This window comes from Trachymyrmex cornetzi, unplaced genomic scaffold (assembly GCF_001594075.2).
Source record: "Trachymyrmex cornetzi isolate Tcor2-1 unplaced genomic scaffold, Tcor1.1 scaffold223, whole genome shotgun sequence".
In the NCBI taxonomy this organism is placed as follows: Eukaryota; Metazoa; Arthropoda; class Insecta; order Hymenoptera; family Formicidae; genus Trachymyrmex; species Trachymyrmex cornetzi.
Window position 1 is genome coordinate 3,557,945 of NW_017296881.1, and position 21,052 is coordinate 3,578,996.

Below are 21,052 nucleotides of genomic sequence, written 5' to 3' on the forward strand. Positions count from 1 at the left end.
CCACCGACAGCAGTAGCACCATGGCGTGCGCCACGCTCAAGAGGTCCTTGGAATTCGACCCGGTGCACAGCCACGGCCGGCCCAGCAAACGACGGAGGTGCATGCCGATGTCGTGCGCCTCGCCCGGCGCTTCCGCGTCGTCACCACGAAGTGGACCGCTGCCGCAGAAATCGTCGCCGTTCGGCGAGATAGCTAGCAAATTGACGCCTGGTAATTACACCGCAGGCTACGGCCATTTTTTCTCTCGCTCTCCGTCGCACCCGTCGCATTTCCCCTATGTTTATCTCTGTCTCTCGCTCTCCTCTCCCCTTTAGCCTTCCTGTCGTTCTCTCTCTCTCTCTCTCTCTCTCTCTCTCTCTCTCTCTCTCTCTCTCTCGCGCTCTTTCTCTCTCTCCCTCTCTCTCCCGTCCCTCCCTCGTCCCTCCCTCGCACGCGTATTTGTCTTCATTGCGCGCAGAGAGAATGAGCGTGAAGGGGCGTGAAGGGATAGGAGGAAAGATTGGGCGAAAGAGAGAGATGGCGAGTAGGGGCGGCTAAGCTCCAGCGATTTAAAACCCGTCCACACTGGGGGAGAGGGGGAGGGGGGAGGGCACGCGTAAATCATATGGTAATGTAGTAACGGACGCGCTCGGGGGATTCGGGTTTTCCTCCCCCCTTTTTTTTCTTTTTCTTTCTCCGGTTTTTCCCGTGCTGCGAAAGGAAGCCCGCAAAGATGCGTCTGGAGTAGCGTTTTCTACTTTCCATGCACGCGCGACAAGTCTGAGAGATAGATAGATATATATATATATGTGTGTGTATATATGTATATATATGTGTATATATATATGCTAATATAAGAGATCATTATATACATATTTATATATGTATATGCTAATACAAGAGATCATTATACACACACACACACACACACACACACACACACACACACACACACACACACACACACACACATATATATATATATATATGCATATACATACACATACATATTAAAAGTGATGTTTCATTTTTGAAAGAGAGTTATCACTGACGCGTCCGTCTTGTCAACAGAAATACTTGAAACATGATTGGACGATTTAGAATATGTTGAAGGATGGAAAATAGGGTATTGTTCAGGTACACCGCTGAATAAGTTATTAAACCTGCGTAATCAGTCGAAAACATAAAACCTACAGTTGAGAAAAATTGAGAGAAACAAAAACAGCTATTAGAATGCCAGCTGACAATGAAATATAAGATAAATATAAGATAAAAGCTACGAACGGAATAAGCAGATAGTAAATTGAGACAGAAATGATAACTAATCCAGTCAACATGCCACAAGTCGTAAAAAACATTACAAGTGCATTTATAAAAACAGCTAAATGCATATCATTAAATTATTATCCAGATCTTATAAGTCATTACGTAGCGACATACCTGGACAATACATGATATTTTATGTAATATATTAATTCTTTATATAATATAATATTCAAAGGTGCCAAAGGGTTTGCGGGTTATCACTGTGTCATGATCAATTGCTAATGTCAACGTTTTGTGAATTTTGCCGTTCACTTTATCAGGGCGAGAAGCTCTTTAGTAATGTATCATGACACGGTAATAACCTGCAAACCCTTTAGCATCTCTGAAGAAAATGTCAATGAAAGCCTCATAAATTTATGTAATATATAATTTGATTATTTTATTTAAACAAGAAATTATTTAAGTATATGTATAATATACATTTAAATACTTAAAAAAAATATTCAAATATTTTACAAATTTACATTATGATGGACATTGTTTCATGTGAATGACATGTTATTACATTAATTTTAATCACATAATTGTATTAATAATTATGAAATTTCAATATAAAATGAATAATATAAGTATATAATGAAACATAAAAGGAACAAGCTGAAGTTTGTTATTTTAACTTTCACCAAATTACCCTTAAATATTTACCTGGACAAATATTTTAATATTTAAATTTAAATATTTTTTTTTACATAAATTTTGTTACAAATATTATTACCATAAAATAGAAACTGTTAATTTCTTATAAACAGGAGTCAATAAAGTACTTAGTAAATATTTTTAGTGTTATTGTGAATACGATCCCTGCTTATAAATATAATATTTATCTGGATAAATGTTGTATATTATTGTTTAACTGCACATCAAATGGAGTAACAATCAATTTTACTTGTTAAAAAATTTTTGCGCACTATCCGCGCTGATTCTCAGTAGCCTAGATTATCTTTATTTTTGTTATTTTAAAGAGAGAGAGTCCTTGGTAAACACATTTATTTCCTTGTATATTATTGTATTATAAACTGTACGTTAATTGTCGTTTTATTGAAAATTAATCCAAATTTAATATAAAAAAATATATATATATAAACAATATTTCTTTTAAACAATGTACATTTGTTTATACAGAAAAGATGGCTGCCAACATCAGAGAAGAAATCCGCAGATTGCAGCGACGTAAACAATTGCACTTTCAGCCTCAAACGAACAGCGGCGACTCATCAGACATGGAAGGACCTTCTAGTCCTTCTGGTCCATCTGGCTCTTCTTTAACTCTCTTTAGTCATAACACTAGTGGAAAAGAAAAACCACTTTTCACATTTAGACAGGTAAAATCTTCTAATCATTTGCATATTTTAATAGGAAATACAAATATGTGGATCACTTTTTGTTTACGTTCCCATATAGTACAGAAACTTGCAGGAACATTGCTGCAACATTTGCAATGTTGCTAGAATAATCTGTATAGAGTTCTGATTACTTCATTAGAGATAAATATCGATTATTATAAGTAAAAGTTTTGATTTTATTGATATGTCCATAAGATTAATGTTATAGGTTGGCTTGATCTGTGAGCGAATGCTCAAAGAGCAAGAAACGCAAATCCGAGAAGAGTATGATAAGATCTTACATTTAAAGCTCTCCGAACAGTATGACGCTTTTGTTAAATTCACATACGATCAGATACAAAAAAGATTTGAATCCGCAGCTGCACCGAGTTGTAAGTATTTTAAGAATGATGATGTCTGCACGCCTTTTGTTTTTCTTGTATTACTTCTACACGATTTTTATATTTCCAGATCTATCATAAGAAAAGTTTCTTATTTATAAGAAGACATTTCTGTGAGGAGTATTAGGTAAATTTTGTGAACATGTTCTTTTTTTCCTAGAGAAAACTATGAAACATTTAATTAATAAGATATAAAGCAGAAATCTATTACTACTTTTTTAAAAAACATTTTGTCATATTGTAGATTTCTACTGTGTGAGACAAATTTTGCTTGCGCCGAAGTTTGCAGCGCCGCCTCGCTTCGGGAATCACCTCTAAAAAGATAAATGGTTTCAGCAGTGTCTAATAAAAAAAAAGAACTAAAAAGGTGAGAACGGGGAAAAATAAAAAAAAATGATTAGTAATGTAAGTTCGTAGAGAGAAAGAGAGTGAGAGTGAAAGAGAGAGAAAAAAAGAGTAAATTGCGGTGAATTGTAAACATATTACGAAAATTTACCATGTATACTTTCGAGACTAACAATATTTGTACTGTTCGACATTAGAAGTGCGCTGGTATCAGGGAACTGATTCTACTTATGTACAAATGTTATTACGGTTAAAAATACAATATATGTGTACACAGTGCAAGGCTAAAGCGCGAAGTTTGATATCCAGCTGAAAGAAGAAAGAGAGCAAGAGAGAAAGCTGAGAGATTTCTTTCTAGCTTCACATAAACACACACATATACACACACACACATGAATATATTTTTCTCTTAGCTTGTTTGGAATATTGTAAAATGTAAACGAAAATTTGAGACACTTTGCGCATGTCGTATAGATAGAGCATTGTGTCGAATACTAAGTAAGATATTTCAATAAGTTTTTCGTTTGTTCATCTTGACGCTACGACAGTTTAGACATTGCTCAAGTATATACGGCAACCAATGCTCTAAGCATCTTATCGCAAATGTGTTGGATGCATCTTGCGAGTTTTGAGGCTGGAGATAATGTGCATTCGCGAATAAAAGGATTGCCTTTTCGAATCCTATCTGCTCAGCGAAGAGCGGGATAACGTTTAGAATCCAATGTATGATTGCGTATAAATTAAAATTAAGAGATTAAATTCTACGACTTTTACTTGTAAAACTAAAATTTACAAGAAAGCCACATTAGTATAATGACTTGTTAAATTGATAATAAATTTGTTTTGATTGGTTTTGAAGTTATAATACATTCGTATTAGATTCTACGATTTTTTTCTTTCGATTAGAAAATTTTCAATTTTACATAGATATACAGTAAAAGTAAAATTAAAAATTTTTTTGCAATTTTTTTATTTTTTATCGAAAATTCTTGTAAAAAACAAAATAAAGATCTCATTTAAGATAAACGTTACGAAGAGCTGTAAAAGTGTCGGGATAATACTGTAGATTATAGTAGGTATTGTATGAAGGCATTGTGAAGCGTGACTATTTGGAATAAAGATTTCATAAAATCTCGTCACACACAGCATTTCTGTTCCCTGGTAGCAACGAATTTCTGTAGTTGTAATTAAAAAAAAAGTGCTGAGTAATGAATATAACTATATACTGTACTCTAACTGTGCCTATTATTAGACATGTTTGTCACGATTATTATTATGTTATTATTTACTGTTATCGCCGTCGTAAAAAATTTTTTATAGTTTGTAGTAATTCTCATTACGTTGTAGTACCATATGCTGCGCGCGATGTTTTCTTTTTCTTTTTTTACTCGATTAAGATAGGGTCCTACGAGTCTTGGTGGCTGCGTGCATTTTTTTTGTGTCCCAGCGTGAAAATTTTTATTTCGTCGAGTATTGAGAAAAGGCATTTAAAGCACCAAGTAGAAAGTTCTGTCGAAAGTTGTAAGCACAATGTAAAGTGATCTTCGATCAACTATGCCTATGGTTCACGACTGTCGAGGAAGTGATATGTCGTACGATTTCGATGGGCATTCGAATTACTACTGCCTTTTTCATATTGCGTAAAAGAAAAGAAAGAAAGTGTCTCTCAGTTACCACAATATTTTTGGGAGCATCGTACGCCGATGGTGTTCACGCCTACACACGTAAACACAGAAAAGTATATACTATGTTACATCGACCGTCTACCGACTATTGATTGTGAGAAAAAAAGAAATAAATTACGAAGAAATATAAGCGGGTTTAATTATTAACGCTAAGTAATATCTACTTGACGCTCGCGATAGATACGCGTTAAAGAAAATCGTGAACACACGTGAGCGATCGTTTGAAAAATTCAGGGGATTTCATTTAAGCTGCAGAAAATACCTCCGTATTATATTATGTAAACATTCATTATCGAAATAAACTTAAGACTGAAAAGGTGTAAGACTATTATTTCTCTTTCAATAAAATTGTTACCATTCTTCTATACAAGACACAATTGTTGCAAACTTTACGATTGCAGATAAAATATTGCGAAGAAATATATTATATACTTATACACAAATGTTTCATATTACAATATTACTGGTGTTGAATATTTATATCTTGATCGAAAATGTACACGACGATTCTTTCTGTCACACATAACTCGCAATCCTCTTAAATCAACTTTATAACGAAGTAATCCCATTAGCAATATTATTAGTAGTATGGCTTCGAGGGAAGCCCCGGCAAGACTATATGAATCCAAACTGGGTGCCGGAGACGTGTCACTTCTGGGCGGGAAATAAATTTCTCTGCTAAAACACTTTGTTCGTTTAGAAAAAAAAACAGTGCCAAATGTTCCCTATATTATTTTTGGTCTTCGTTGTAGCCATTAAAGTATTTAAAAAGACCACTCCTAATGGTGAGTTTGCTCAACTCTATCGAGACTTCTTCAAAATCTTATTTATCTTGCTTAATAAGCCGCGCTTAATAATATCACGTTAAAATATCCTATAGGCAAAATTACGGCATATCTGGGCAAAAGAGATTTTATCGACCATCTAGATCGCACTGATCCCATCGACGGCGTTATCGTCGTGGAAAATGACTACCTTCAGGGGCGCAAGGTCTTTGGTCAGGTAGGTAAAGCACAAAAGACATACAATTCTTGTAAAAATGTTCTCAGATATGATTCCTGAAAGTCATCCAGCACATTTCTCATTAATATATAATATTGTAACGTTATATATTGTATTTAGGTCTCGACAACCTACCGATATGGCCGGGAAGAGGACGAAGTTATGGGAGTTAAATTCAGTAAGGAGCTGGTATTGTGTTGCAATCAGATAATACCGGTGAAGAAGGAGAAGCAGGAGATTACATCGATACAGGATCGCTTGTTGAAGCGCTTGGGTTCAAATGCATATCCATTCATGTTCCATTTTCCGCAGACGGCTCCTTGCTCGGTCACTCTCCAACCCGGTGATGATGATCAAGGGAAACCCTTAGGAGTCGAGTACGCTGTGAAAATATTCGTTGGAGATAACGAAGAAGATAAGGTATAGAAATGGGAAATGAGACATACATGAATATGAGAAATTAATGCGATATAAAAACAAATTAATAATTTAAACCAAAATTTTGCAAAAATCTGCTTTATATTTTATCAGGGACACAAAAGGTCTTCTGTTTCGTTGGCCATCAAGAAGTTACAGTATGCTCCACCAATACGAGGCCGTCGACTTCCCAGCTCTTTGGTTTATAAGGGATTCACTTTCTCCCAGGGCAAACTAAATCTGGAAGTTACACTGGACAAAGAGCTCTACTATCACGGCGAGAAAGTTGCGGCGAACGTCACAATTACGAATAATTCGCGAAAGGCAGTAAAGAACATTAAGGTAAATTCTAAAATTAAACTCTATCTTCTTCTCGTGAATCAATCAAAATTAAATCAAAGTGTTTGTATTTTACACTATCCTGTTTTCTTCGTAGATGTTCGTCGTTCAACATTGCGAGGTGACCATGGTAAACGCCCAATTTTCGCGACACGTGGCTAGTTTGGAGACTCGCGAGGGTTGTCCGATCACACCAGGCGCATCCTTCACGAAACAATTCTATCTTGTGCCTCTGGCCAGCAGCAACAAAGATCGGCGTGGCATCGCTCTCGACGGGCATCTCAAAGTGCGTAATAAGCTTAAATAAGCTTGAAATGATTAAACGTAATTATTTTATTAATCAATGACTTTTCTTATGTTAGGCTGTTAATATATAAAAGATTATATAACATAAGTTTTATCAATATTATGAAGTATATTTATTTAAAAATATTGTTTATATAAATACAATATATAAATTTATAAAAATTAATGTTTTATAATATAATATATAAATATATAAAAAATTAATGTACTAATAATATAAAAAAATTCATTTTGAGTATTCCGTTTAGGATGACGACGTAAATTTAGCATCCTCAACTTTGGTAGCCGAGGGCAAGTGTCCAACTGAAGCTTTGGGTATTATAATCTCTTATTCAATCCGAGTAAAGTTGAATTGCGGTACTCTGGGTGGTGAGCTGGTTACAGATGTTCCATTCAAACTGATGCATCCAGCCCCTAGTATGTCGTTTAAAATATTTTGATATTTATGTATTGTAATTATCGTATAAATTACTGTAAATATCTTTTGAACAAAAAAGTTTACTTCCATTTTTAGACGAAAGAATTTATAATTTAAATAAAACATTTTAAATGTCCAATTTAGATTTATTCAAGCATTTTCTTTATTTCTGCAGACGCCATTGAAAGAGAAAATGCCATGTTGAAGAAAAGCAAGAGTATCGACAGGGCACGGTACGAGAACTCCTGCTACGCCAACGACGACGATGATAATATCATATTTGAAGACTTTGCTCGTTTGCGCTTGAATGAACTAGAGTAAACCAGAGAGACAGAGAGATACAAGAAATAAGCGAGATTTTAGCGCTTTTTATCTTGCGATTATTTTAAAAGAATCCTGAGCTTTTTGTTCGTGATGAATTATCTTTCGTGTTTAAAATAAAAAATTTTATTTTTCAAATATTAAAGCTAAAATTAATTACACATAATTAAAAAACATATATATATATATATACAACTTGAGATATTTTAAATAATTTACTTAAAATTTTCGTCTCTTTGGATTCTTTTGATTTGGTTTCTAATAAACGAGCTGTATTAAATGAATGTAGGTAAAAAAAAGAAACTATTAAAAAAAAATTAACTATATAATATTATGAAACTGTTACTGAAGAAAAAAAAATGAAATACAAAAAAAGCGAAAAGATAACCAAATATAAAAAAATCGTCTCGGAATTTCTGTGCAATGGTGGTGGTTGGACAGAAATTCATTGCAAGATGAACAAAAAAAAGAATGTCAAGTAAGCTTAATAATTGTATGGTTAAATTTAAGAATTTCCCGTTTTACCAGAAGTGACATAGTATGTATATTATTCGTCCCAATTAATTTCTTATGTTTTATGATATTCCACACATTCAATTATTTATTTATTAACAAAGAACTCTGTTGATTGACGATACTCTGTTCAGTTGCAATTACATTAGAAAATACATTGAAACTGTAAAAAAAACGCACCTTTATCTTTTCTCTATTCAAATCGATTTTTCAAATCCTTCAGATGCTACAGCAAATACATGCACCTGCAACTACATTATCGATATAGAGAAATACATACAGGACGATCCTGTCAGGATTGCTACGTCACTATGAAAGATCATTGCATCATTATCGAAAATTATATATATTTTGTGGCTATACAAAATATTACAGGGAACAACGATACCAAATCAATATCAGTCTTATGCAGAGCATTATGAAGACGACTCTCGTTGTTCTTCGCCTAGTCGTACATATGCGAATAATATTCCTGATACGTCTGGATATAAGACTCCTTCTCTATGGGCGTCATTTCCGCAATTAAGGTGTCGTTAACGTCGGTGATCGCAACGGTTTTGCCGCCGACACTAACGGTCGGTACTAATTCATCGTCCTCGGAATCCATTGCCTCTATCTCGCCTAAAATTCGGCAATAGTAAAATTTAAGAAGATACAGATTAATTAGAAATCATTCGAATATTCTGCAAGTTTCATTTTTATTATTTTTCACTTTCGAGGTCTTTTATATTATATTACTCTCTCTTCAAACGATTGATTGTCGCGCGACATTTCGGAATCTTTTGATAAATTTTGTGTCTCACCAGTATCAACTGTCTGCATTTCCTCCTCCTCATTATCGCTACTGTCGCTGGATTCCTGTGGAAGCGCTGCTTTGATAGATGCCGCGGAATTGGTCCCACTCTTCTTCTCGTGAGCCAATAGCACTGACATGATGTCCTCGCCCTGTTTATTATTCGTCGTAATCATGTTTGTGGCAGTGGCTGCAGCTTTGTCCAAAATGCTGTCTTGTGCATTCACGCCATCAGGCTGTAAGACATTCGAAAATAAAGATTAAAATCTATATAACTTAAGATACAATTGAAAAGCAATTAAAACAAGAGATAATAGATTTCAACCTATTAGAACAGTTTCTAACAGCTTAATTTGTTATTTCCTGTTGCCCGCGTTTTTCAATTGTGTCTTAAATTATATCTCAAGCTTCAGAAAAAGATGCAATAAAACAACAGAAATAATACCTGTGAACCATCGGAATTGATAACTGTACTTTCCCTCATCCATATGGGTCTCTCCTTTCTGTGATTCGACGCGTCATCGGGAGATTCGTCTCCAATAGTAACATCCACTCTAGTATCCTCCACTATAAAGCCTGTCATTCTAGTAGCTTCACCTGACCACTGTTCGCTAGGTGCTCTAAGACTGCTCGGTTTTCTTGTGTCGATACTATTCAAAATAATTATTTTAATAAATATCGTTATATATGAACATTTCTTTAGAAATACATACCCTCGAATAGTATTGATATCGATGGGTTCTGGTTCCAGTATTTCAGGCGCCAATTTGATGCCTTCTACTTCCCTTAATAGTATATAGAGTGGCTCCAATTGTTCATTAAATTTTGCTAATAATAATCTGGAATCTTTCTTTGGAAGAGCAGACTGATCTTCTTCCACTATCTCTCGACAATATGTACATCTAAACTCGCCAGTTCTCATGTCGAAAAGTTGATCAGCCTGTACAAGAATTAAATCAAATCTGTGTAACATGTATCATGTACTTTAAATTAAAAGATTTGCTGTCTAGTGTATACTTTTGGAACTTAAAATGAAATAGACATATTTAATATTTGGTGAAAGCAAGAGTCAATTTTAATGCAGTTTAGTACAGAAGTAAAAAAAAAACAAACCTGTTACAATCTAATATATTATAATAGGTCTGTTTTTAAATTGTCATATTTTGGTTATATCTTAATTATAATATAATAAAACAGAATAAAAACTGTTTTATCTTAAAAAATAAATTTTCTTAATTCAATTCTTAAAATTACATCAAGCTTACCACACTGCCATACTTACTTCAAGATCAGTAAATGTCTTTAAACAACTCGGACACTTAAAACTAGCTCTACTGGTTGCATCTCTCTCCTCGGTTTCCATTCTCTTTCTCATTAAATCGAGTTTATACTTCACCACATTTACAAATGTCTAAAACAAAGATACAAACTCTTTTCATTCATTCTTCCATTTGTTAGTATTTTCCATCAAGTTAAAGAGAGTCGTAACCATGTTACTTACTTTATAATTAATAAAGTAATAGTTGACTTTTTGTGCTTTGCCATCTGACCCTGTCTCCATCTTCAATCTCACTTGAATGAACTTATCATTTCGCAATGTGGATATCCTGGCTCTTAACATCTTGCGTTCAAACTTGAGCAATTCACAAATATCATCTTCTTTCATACCTGGTGATATTTTATTATAAAATATTATTTCAATTATATGAAATATTTTCTAAATCATATAATTACTTACATGGATTTCTGACCAGCATATCCACAATTAAAGCATCTTCAATCGAGTAAAATCCACGTACAACAAGACGTGCCAGTTTCTTTAAGCTACTAGGTACCTCAGTGACAAGTCTCTCCTCGCCGCTCATATTTCAGATGATGAAAATGGTTTTCTAACAATCGATATCGTTGCCAAATAACAATAATTTTATCAATAATATTATTATCGTTATTATTACGTTACTGTCCGTTCACAGACCAGGCTCACAGCAGTAGTGCACATTTGGCTCCCGGCAGTCCCGGCACTATGGAAAACCCGCCCCACCACTTTTACCCCCACCAAGCAGACACCTACTCGCACCGAGTTGGCAAACTTCGCCGCTGCGCGAGAGCGAGCGAGACAGCGAGAGAAAGCCTCACAGTTTCATGTCAAACGCACTTTACGATAATCACATACATCGCATTCTCCAAAAATACGATCGCTATACTGGTAAAATTGTAAGCGTATCTTCATTTTTCTTCTAGAAATCAGATCTACTTTGTTTAAAAAAGATATTTTATAGTAAAATACCGACAGAAAAATGGAAAAGACAAAAGCTTCACGAATACAATTATTACACGAATTCTTACAATGATCAGATTTTTCTCCTGTTTTTCTCTTTCTTCTCTCGTTATATCCTGAGATGGAACATCGCCCTACGTTTCAGGAATGTTGGAAAAACCACGAGAACACAATATTGTCCGCCAATGCGCGGTAAATTTATGTCGCGACTGCCTTGGAGTGTCTCGGACTATCTTTAGGTTAGAATCAGGAAAATCCCGCAATCGCGGTGTTGCGCCATTTGCGCCGCATGACGCACCACGGTGCTGTGAGCGCGCACGGCGGAATACATGCGCGGCTCCAAGAACGTATCTGCCAGCGTCTAGTCCCGCGATCGCGCATGCGTAGACTTTGCTCCTCGAATAAATCCCTAGGAAAATTAAATTTATTCACAGGTTGATATTTGGTAGTATTGCGATGTTCTTTTATTAATATAAATTTATCTCTCTCTCTTCCCCCCCACTTGAAAGAAAATATTGACAAGGAAAATAAAAAAATACCTTCGTTCGAGCGAAGTCTCGTAGAGGACTCTGAAGTATTTTGAAGATTATTTTGGAAATTAGAGAAATTAAGTTGTGCCTCTGCTCTCCGAGGAGGCAAAAACTAGATCGTAAGATCAAATAACACATGGTACTTTGACCTGTATAAGGTCAGAAATCCATACAAGAGTTTGAAAGAAAAAAAAGAAGAAAATAAAAAGATGACGTTTTCTTATATCTTATTGGTCTTTTCTACTAGAGGACACGCGCATGCGTGTTGCATGGAAAACTGCGTGGCCCTACTATCAACACGTTTGCTAAATGACTGCGAGCTGTCAAACTGTTAAATGTCAATAAATTTTCACACGAATAATTTACGTATAAAGAATTTTAATAAGATTTGACAATGGCGGCAATCGATAAAGTTAAAATTATCGTAGTGGGCGACTCAGGTGAGCATAAGAAAAATATTTAATATTTTAAACATGTAATAATCTTTTTTTCTGGATTATTATCAATGTTCTGTAATATTTTATTTGAATGAAGTCAAATGAAACTTGGGATAAATATTATGATAAAGATATTTCTTGCTATCGTTAATATTTTTATTAATATCAAAGATATTTCTAATTATTCTAATATTTACACATTTAGGTTATGTATAACTATGTGATAATAGATCTGTTTTTTATAACTAAACTGGTGAGTACTCTTTGTATTTAAAAAGAAATTAGTAATCCTTTTCTTTTAACTGAACTTCTTGCACAATTCATCTTTCCTCTTTTTCTTTTTATGTTGAATAAAGAAAAGAAAGAAAAACAAATTGTGCAAGAAGTTAAAAAGAGTAGATCTAATTAAATGTTTTTATATATTTGACAAAAGTGAGAAGGAAAATTTTAGAGCAGTGCAGTGATAAAAAACAAATCTAATGTACAGATTATGAACTGTTAGAGGAATATTATTTTGTGTAAGAGAAATGTTATTTTTATGAGAAAATGTATCATAGATAATAATGTGATAAATATAATAATAATGATAAATATCTTTATTATTACAGGAGTCGGCAAAACATCGCTGACACACTTAATATGCCAACAGCAACCTATCGGCAACCCTGCTTGGACAATAGGTTGCTCAGTAGAAGTCAAGTTGCACGAGTACAAGGAAGGCACACCAAATCAAAGAAGATACTTTGTCGAGCTATGGGATGTCGGTGGCAGTCAAAGTCACAAAAATACAAGATCTGTATTTTACAATCCCACAAACGGTATACCCATATTTTATAATGGTTAAGTGTACAACGTTTGTATTTCTTTAACATACAAATGCATAATTGTGACAGAATATGAGTGATTGCAAATATATGTCGTTTACAACTAGGCATAATATTAGTCCACGATTTAACGAATCGTAAATCACAGCAGAATCTGCAGAAATGGCTGGAGGAGGTTTTAAGTAAAGATGGGACTTCTCCAAAGTCCAAGTTCGAAGATTTTGATCCTGAGAAGTTTGTGGGTTCGACGCAGGTGACAATAATTTTCCAAACTATTGTGATATATTAATGTCAAATTACGTAAGTATAATAAATAACATTTATTTCTAGATTCCAATTTTAGTCATTGGCACGAAATTTGATCTGATCTCGGACTCTAATTTCGTAAAATCCAACATACACAGACGTTCCGCAACCATCGCGGAAGAATGTGGTGCCGACGAAATTTTTTTGGTAAGGATTACTTACCTGACAGACTCGCCAAACATATTAAAAAAAAAATTAATTAAAATTCAATTGGATATATTATGTGAAATTTTTAATCAACATATGGCTAAGGCTTCTGTTTTACATGCTTTATTGTAACAGGATTGCCATCAAATAAGATCTTTGGCAGCGGGCTCTAGTTCGTCCGTGAAGCTTAGTAGATTCTTCGATAAAGTTATCGAAAGACGTTACTATTCCTCCAAAGAAGCGATCAGTCCTGACAAGCGAAGGCCACCACTATACACTTCTTCGATCTATCCAAAGTTTTATCATAACGACTGAGTGTCAAGAATGCCACTTGAGTATCAAGAGATCTCAATCTTATTTCTTGTTATACAGAACAATGGAGGGATTAGGCGGAATAAAGGTCTAATTACAAAATCTTGATATTTTGATATTAATAAAAATTAAAAGAACTTGCTATTTTTTTATTATACACAAATGGGTATAATATCAAATGAATTTATGTAATGTCTTTAAGAAGTTATATGTTACAATACTTCTCTATTATGGGCCTTCTACAATAAGTCACAAGTCAGAACGTCAGAAGTCTTAACCAGTCTTAACCAAGTCGTTCAAGTTGGCTATTGGTCAACTTCACCGATTATGACTTAAGATCGCTTAGAACTTCTGACTTGCGGCTTATTGTAGAAGGGTTATTACGATCAATATTACATGAAAAAGCTAATTGCCGGAAAAAGGGCCTAAGTAGAATTGTGCCTTTATTCCGCCCATCCCCTCAATTGTTCTTGTGACACGAAGCGTTATGAGCTTTCTACAATAAGCCGCAAGTCAGAACGTCAGAAGTCTTAACCAGTCTTAACCAAGTCCTTTAAGTTGGTTATTGGCCAACTTCACCAATTATGACTTAAGATCGCTTAGAACTTCTGACTTGCAGCTTATTGTAAAAGGCCCATTATAGGATTGCGCGAATTAAGTACCGCAAGACTATCGATCTCGCATTTTTTATCCACATTCCTAAACTTTCCACGAAAGTATCTTGTCAGATATACTCAAAAGAAAGAAAAAGACAACTATCAATGCAGTGTAGATAAAAATATATTAGGCATTCGATATATTTTTCATATATCTATATTGTAGAGACGTCGCATTGTATACAATTGTTTTATAATGTAACAATATAATCTATTCAATATCTTATTATTATATTAGCAAAATATAATTATATAAAAAAATATATACATTACATTTTTTTACTAAGTATAAGAATATTCAAGCCTATGACGGTCAAAGCTAGATCTTTTTTTGCCTAAACAATTCCCAGGGAATTATCTATATCCTATATATGTACATGCATATATATCATATTTTTGTAGTTATTCAAACTGCGCGTCGAAATTTTTCCGAACTCTATCTAACGCAATTAAACTACTGCAATAATATCACAAGTTAAATTAAATTGACAATGTGCTGAAAAAAGATCTAGCTTTGACCGTCATAGGCTTGAATATTCTTATACTTAGTGTTTAATTCTTGTCGGTCCGAATAAGATCTTATTATTGGTTACATTTTTTTGTTAAATTAATATAGAATATCCTATAAAGATTTCTCAGTGCGAAAAGCATGTGGATTGAGATTGAAACAAGGTGAGTTTTCGTCGATTGATCAATTGTGCTATGTGCAAATACAAGGAATTAATTGTGCATTTTTAAACAAGATGAAAAATGAACAAATTTAAGTTTTGACCAATGAAATTATAAATATACGAGGGTCATCTGAAAAGTTTTGAGCCTAACATAGAAACAAATAATTTTTCGGTCAAATTCAATTTTATTTTTCCACATAGTCTCCTTTTAAGTCGATACATTTTTTCCAGCGATGCTCCCACCCCTTTAATCCATTCAAATAATACTGAGCGTCTTGCTTTGCAAAATAGGCGTCTATGGATGCGATGACCTCCTCGTTCGATGAAAATTTCTGTCCTCCGAGCCAAATTTTGAGCCTAGGAAACAGAAAAAAGTCGCTGGGGACCAGATCTGGTGAATACGGTGGATGGTCAATTAATTCGAACCGCAATTCGTGAATTTTTGCCATAGCGACCGCCGAAATGTGAGACGGTGCGTTATCTTGATGGAACAGCACTTTCTTCTTTTTCAAATGTGGTCGTTTTTTCTCAATTTCTGCCTTCAGCTTGTCAAGCAATGATGCATAGTACGTCCCTGTTATTGTTTTACCTTCTTCAAGATAATCGATCAACACAATTCCATGACTGTCCCAAAAAACAGTCGCCATCACCTTTCCCGCCGATAAAATCGTCTTCGCTTTCTTCGGAGCAGGTTCACCGTTTTTCGCAGTCCATTGTTTTGATTGTTCTTCAGGAGTTAAGTGGTGGACCCAAGTTTCATCAACCGTTATTAATCGACGCAAGAAATCCGACTCGTTTCGCTTAAACTGCTCCAACAGGGCCTTAGAAATGTTCATTCGAATGCGTTTTTGATCCAGAGTGAGCAAGCGCGGCACCCAACACGCGGTTAACTTACGCATGCCTAATTCTTCATTCAATATATGACAAACACGTTCTTTTGATATGCCAACAGCCTCTGCTATCTCCCTAATCTTAATTCGACGGTTGTCCATTATCATTTGATGAATTCCTTCGATGTTATCGGTGGTGGTCGCAGTTGTTGGCCGTCCCGAACGCTCATCATCAGCTAAGCTGGTACGACCACGTTTATATTCAGCTACCCATCTTTTCACGGTGGCAAATGATGGGGCAGAGTCCCCGTAAACAGCGTCCAACTCGGCTTTAATTTGCGTAGACGTATTGCCTTTCAAATGCAAGAATTTAATTATAGCACGATATTCAATTTTTTCCATTTTTGCAAAATGACACAAATAATCGTCAAACAAGAACTGAACGTCCAAAGTGGCCACAATTGTCACAGATATCTTTCGTGAGCATCACGATTATAATACCAGAATGGCTTTGACGAGTAACGCCATCTTCATGATGAGGCTCAAAACTTTTCAGACGACCCTCGTATATCGACCCCCAGCTTTTACGGAGCAAGATTACATTTGAGTATAAATACGATTGATCAATTAATGAAATAAAATAAAAAATAAAATAATTCATAAAGAGAATTTGTGCAACAATTTGGCGCTAATAATTCAGTTTATTTTTTTTATCTGCGAGCTAAGATTGGACATCGCGGGCCATCAGTAGCATATTCTTGGTCCACTAGAGTGCAAATAGTGCAAAACAATGCCGGTCATGCCGGTGACGCGGATTGGTCAAGTTGTCTGCCAACTGCCGGGATAGTTACTTCGTGGTATGAATTCGCTTTCATGACGGCGCGAACGGAATCTTTCAAAACGCACGTCCTTGCCAGTGAATGAATGCGGACGGCAGAAGCGCGTGACAGGTGCGCGGGATAATTCGCACGTATGGTTTAAACGGATAGTCCAGGATAGTCACGAAGCGGGGGAAAGCGGGCCTTTCCTTCTGTATTGAAGTTCTGTGGACGTGGACCTCGACTTGGGATTCTGTCAGTGTCGTGCTCCGGTCAGCTCCGGTCGTGAGTGTGAGATCAAGTAAAGCGACGTGCAACCTGTCCGGCTCTCCACATGTGTGAGTATCCAATTTAGGTCAGGCACGTGTACATGCCTGCCTTTTTTTTCATTCAAGGTTATCGTGTCTATACATCAAGATAAATATAAAAGTGATATAATACTGATGATAACATCGATGAAAGGATTATTCTGCCAGATTTCTGAGACTATGGGCGATCTCGACCAAATTCCGATTAACTTAATCGTTATTAATGACTAGCTCGTCAAGTAATACTTATATTTGATAACATAATTATTAATTTTAATTATACGGGAAAAAGATTAAGAATGACAAATTATGGTATATAGTTATTGGAGATTTAATTTTAAGTGATTCTGTCAGTTGAATTAGTTGTCAATTAATTAATTGGAGTCCTACACATTAATAAGTTGTAGTATTAATTAATAAGTTGTCCTACACACATCCAAGCTTATAGCACATTATAGGCGTGACGCTTGAGTAACATGATGAATCATATATCTTAATAGGTGGCTTTTTTGCTTTCCAGGTAATATTCCTACAATTATGTCTTATCATTTTGCAAAGACGTGTGCTAGTACGAATGGTCTCTGTCATGTGTTGATGCATGTACGACCTATGATTTGTATTCAGAGATTTAGCTACGCTCATGATATAAACATAAACTTGAATGGTGGACCAGTCAGTATTCTAAAGCAGAAAATAGCTAGGGGCGAGCTGGTGAACGATACGTACCAGACGAAAGTAGCACAGACCCTGCAGCAAATTTATCAAGAAGTTCAAGATTATAAGCCACAGCAATTAAATCTGTTGGAAAAATGGTTTGGCAGCAAGCGGAGGGATGCGCCGAAAGGGTTGTACATTTACGGAGCAGTGGGTGGAGGTAAAACAATGTTGATGGACCTATTTTACAATTGTTGCCAGGTATCTCTCTGGTTGCTGTATGCATAAGCACTGTGCATGGAAGGCTAAATTTATACCTTAATCTGTTCAATGTGACAACACATGTTTTTTTTTTGCTAATCTAAAAGCAGAGATAACAATTCTTGTGTCAACATCGTAATGTTGAATTTGCACGACTTGTTGTTATTAAAGTAACAGACAGATATTGTGCGACGAGATATCATAAGAGATTTTTTAATTGAAACAAACAAGTTAAAATAAAAGTTTGAATAAAAATAAATCGTTCAGAATAAATAAGTCACTTGATTGACATCTACAATGCACATGGATTGCTAGCATCTCCCATTTTTCATATATTATATCAACTTTAAACTGAAATAAATTTATCGTCATTTATTTCTCCCGAAGATTGGAGATAAAGATGTAATTGTATTCGTTTTCAATTTGACAGACCATATAAATTCAAATCATCTTTAGTAAAATAATGAATGCATATTTTTATATCGATGTTTTAGGTACCTTTAAATATTTTTATGTATATTATTGATTCTTGATTTATGCATTTAGATAATGAGGTGCAACATCATATCAGATATGAAGTTGGCATTAGCAGTCCATATGTATATAGTTGAAGATTAACACATATTATGGCTTTTCATGCATAGTACAGAACAAAAATGAAATTTTTTCATAGTACAATGTAACGTACTTTCGAATGAAAATGTTTCAGATTGAAAATAAGAAAAGGGTCCACTTTCATTCTTTCATGCTGGATGTGCATAGTAGAGTGCACGAGGTAAAGAAGACCATTGTACGAGATGTGACTAGTACCAAGCTGCAACCTTTTGATCCGATACCTCCAGTCGCTTCTGGCATTGCCGAGGAGACTTGGCTGTTGTGCTTCGATGAATTTCAGGTTCAAATTCATATTATTTCAAGAAAACAAATACTACTTGTAAGGTATAATTAAAAATAAAAGATCAATGAAAACAGATGCGTTGCAGGTAACTGATATCGCAGACGCGATGATATTGAAACGGCTGTTCACGGAGCTGTTCGATAATGGCGTGATAGTGGTCGCGACTAGTAACAGATCGCCAGACGATCTGTATAAAAACGGACTGCAGAGAGGAAATTTTGTACCATTTATAAAAGTGCTGAAAGATCACTGCCTCGTTAGTAATTTGGACTCTGGGATAGATTACAGATTAAAATCAGGATCCGGAAATAAGAAGATTTACTTCATGTGTGTAGAAATTAATGTGTACAATTTTTGTGATAACTGTCTATGTTGTCGCCGTCTAACAAGCCGTTTAATTACACAAGAAAAGGCAAAGACGCCACGAACGACGTGGATAAAGTCTTCAAGTACCTGTGCTCCATGGAGAACGACGTGATACGACCGCGCACGATTTCCATAAGAGGACGCAATGTCACTTTTCGAAAAACCTGCGGGCAGGTGCTGGACTCCACTTTCGAAGAATTATGCGACAGGGTGAGAGGTCTTCTATTTTGTGTAGTATTTCATTTTATGTTGATTAGAACTATATGTAATATAAGTATTGATTTCCATGTAGCCTCTCGGAGCAAGCGATTATTTGCAGTTGAGTCAAATTTTCCATACAGTCATAATAAGGGACATGCCTCAGTTGAACCTACGACTTAAATCTCAAGCTAGGCGATTTATTACTCTTATCGATACATTGTACGATAATAAGGTAAGAATTATGCGGTTTTAATTACAAATTATATTTGCGATTTGAGACATTAGAGGATCAATTATATAATAAGTACAGAAAATTTTGATAAAAGAGGAGACAGAACTTTGGCTAATGCAAATAGGATGCAAATTTTTCTCAGAATTCGTGTGAATTAAAACTTCAGAAATATAAGAAAGTTTACATTTTTTTCTTAGAATTTTTCAGATATGTGATTTTTGAAAAATTTAAAGATTTCTCATTCTATAATTTTTGAAAAAATACCGTAAACTTTTCTTAGATTTTATAAAATTTTATCAGAAAATTATAGAATGATAAAAATTTTAGAAATTTAGAATATTTCAAAATTCACGTATATGCAGAATTCTAAAAAAGCTATAGTCTTTTTTGACGCTTTAACTTGTATAAAAAATCTGAGAAATTTTCTAAAAAGTTATTCGGAAAAAATTTTTTACCACGACCAATATGTGACTAATGAAAGTTTATTAAATTGCAGGTACGGGTAGTTATGTCAGCGGCTGTACCACACACACAGTTATTTTTATCGGAAAACGAGTCCGAATATACCGATGAGAAAAGGATGCTGATGGACGATTTGAAGATTACGCATGGCTCGGTAGACGTCGATTTCACAATGACGCAAATTTCTCGTATGATCAAATTATTACATTATGTTAATTTTGTTTTCAGGAAGATCACAAGGCAAACATCTTTACTGGAGAAGAGGAAATCTTCGCGTTCGACCGTACCGTGTCGCGTCTGGCTGAGATGCAGACCTCACAGTATTGGGAGCAGTGGGAGCACCACAGATAATGATAGTGTTAAAACTAGTACAAATAGATTTGTGTGGCTCCGTACGAATTCCCACTCACTCAAAACTAAAGATTGTTAATAATGATTGTAATTTTTATAAGACGATCTCTTGCGAGTAGTTATTTAAGTTTTTGTCAGGTGTGCGCTTTACGCTTAAAGCGTTAACTTTTGCGCTTTCTCAGTATTTTACCTCGTAAATTATTTTGTTGGGAACACAAGTTCCTTGAAGATTACCTCTAACATTAATTTTATTTATATGATTTATGTGCAAAAAATCCTACTGATTGCCAAAAAAAATTGCTCTAATGCAAATATGTGTGTTTATATGTGTGCATATATATAT

At 34.9% G+C, this 21,052-nt stretch overlaps 5 protein-coding genes across 6 annotated transcripts; 4 read left to right on the forward strand and 1 right to left on the reverse strand.

Annotated features, from left to right (window-relative positions):
• The first annotated feature begins 6 nt into the window (after positions 1 to 6).
• akirin lies at positions 7 to 3,374 on the forward strand. The gene is made up of 5 exons (XM_018506041.1): positions 7 to 210; positions 2,428 to 2,627; positions 2,857 to 3,019; positions 3,099 to 3,155; positions 3,273 to 3,374. Exons 1-4 carry the CDS (start codon positions 21 to 23, stop codon positions 3,107 to 3,109), a joined length of 564 nt encoding a protein of 187 aa, XP_018361543.1. The 5' UTR covers positions 7 to 20; the 3' UTR covers positions 3,110 to 3,155; positions 3,273 to 3,374.
• A 2,319-nt stretch (positions 3,375 to 5,693) lies between these two features.
• Arr2 (arrestin 2) lies at positions 5,694 to 8,052 on the forward strand. Its single transcript, XM_018506405.1, has 7 exons — positions 5,694 to 5,843; positions 5,939 to 6,060; positions 6,181 to 6,480; positions 6,592 to 6,819; positions 6,914 to 7,102; positions 7,371 to 7,539; positions 7,716 to 8,052. Exons 1-7 carry the CDS (start codon positions 5,777 to 5,779, stop codon positions 7,859 to 7,861), a joined length of 1,221 nt encoding a protein of 406 aa, XP_018361907.1. The 5' UTR covers positions 5,694 to 5,776; the 3' UTR covers positions 7,862 to 8,052.
• Positions 8,053 to 8,223: 171 nt separating this feature from the next.
• TfIIEalpha (transcription factor IIEalpha) lies at positions 8,224 to 11,734 on the reverse strand. 2 transcript variants are annotated; one of them, XM_018506404.1, is made up of 8 exons: positions 11,514 to 11,734; positions 10,906 to 11,404; positions 10,669 to 10,835; positions 10,450 to 10,578; positions 9,881 to 10,107; positions 9,613 to 9,817; positions 9,178 to 9,403; positions 8,224 to 8,995 (listed from the first exon to the last, which is right to left on the reverse strand). In XM_018506404.1, exons 2-8 carry the CDS (start codon positions 11,030 to 11,032, stop codon positions 8,820 to 8,822), a joined length of 1,257 nt encoding a protein of 418 aa, XP_018361906.1. In that variant the 5' UTR covers positions 11,033 to 11,404; positions 11,514 to 11,734; the 3' UTR covers positions 8,224 to 8,819. The 2 variants fall into 2 exon arrangements, with proteins under 2 accessions (XP_018361906.1, XP_018361905.1); XM_018506403.1 differs by lacking the exon at positions 11,514 to 11,734 and having other exon boundaries at positions 10,906 to 11,478.
• A 525-nt stretch (positions 11,735 to 12,259) lies between these two features.
• On the forward strand, positions 12,260 to 14,061 carry LOC108760250 (rab-like protein 3). The gene is made up of 5 exons (XM_018506072.1): positions 12,260 to 12,415; positions 13,021 to 13,230; positions 13,344 to 13,489; positions 13,567 to 13,689; positions 13,825 to 14,061. The coding sequence occupies exons 1-5, from the start codon at positions 12,370 to 12,372 to the stop codon at positions 14,002 to 14,004; spliced, it is 705 nt and encodes a 234-aa protein (XP_018361574.1). The 5' UTR covers positions 12,260 to 12,369; the 3' UTR covers positions 14,005 to 14,061.
• Positions 14,062 to 17,024: 2,963 nt separating this feature from the next.
• On the forward strand, positions 17,025 to 20,937 carry LOC108760225 (putative ATPase N2B). Its single transcript, XM_018506045.1, has 8 exons — positions 17,025 to 17,314; positions 17,805 to 18,199; positions 18,909 to 19,094; positions 19,183 to 19,424; positions 19,505 to 19,673; positions 19,756 to 19,896; positions 20,393 to 20,512; positions 20,587 to 20,937. Exons 1-8 carry the CDS (start codon positions 17,311 to 17,313, stop codon positions 20,707 to 20,709), a joined length of 1,380 nt encoding a protein of 459 aa, XP_018361547.1. The 5' UTR covers positions 17,025 to 17,310; the 3' UTR covers positions 20,710 to 20,937.
• Positions 20,938 to 21,052: the final 115 nt, after the last annotated feature.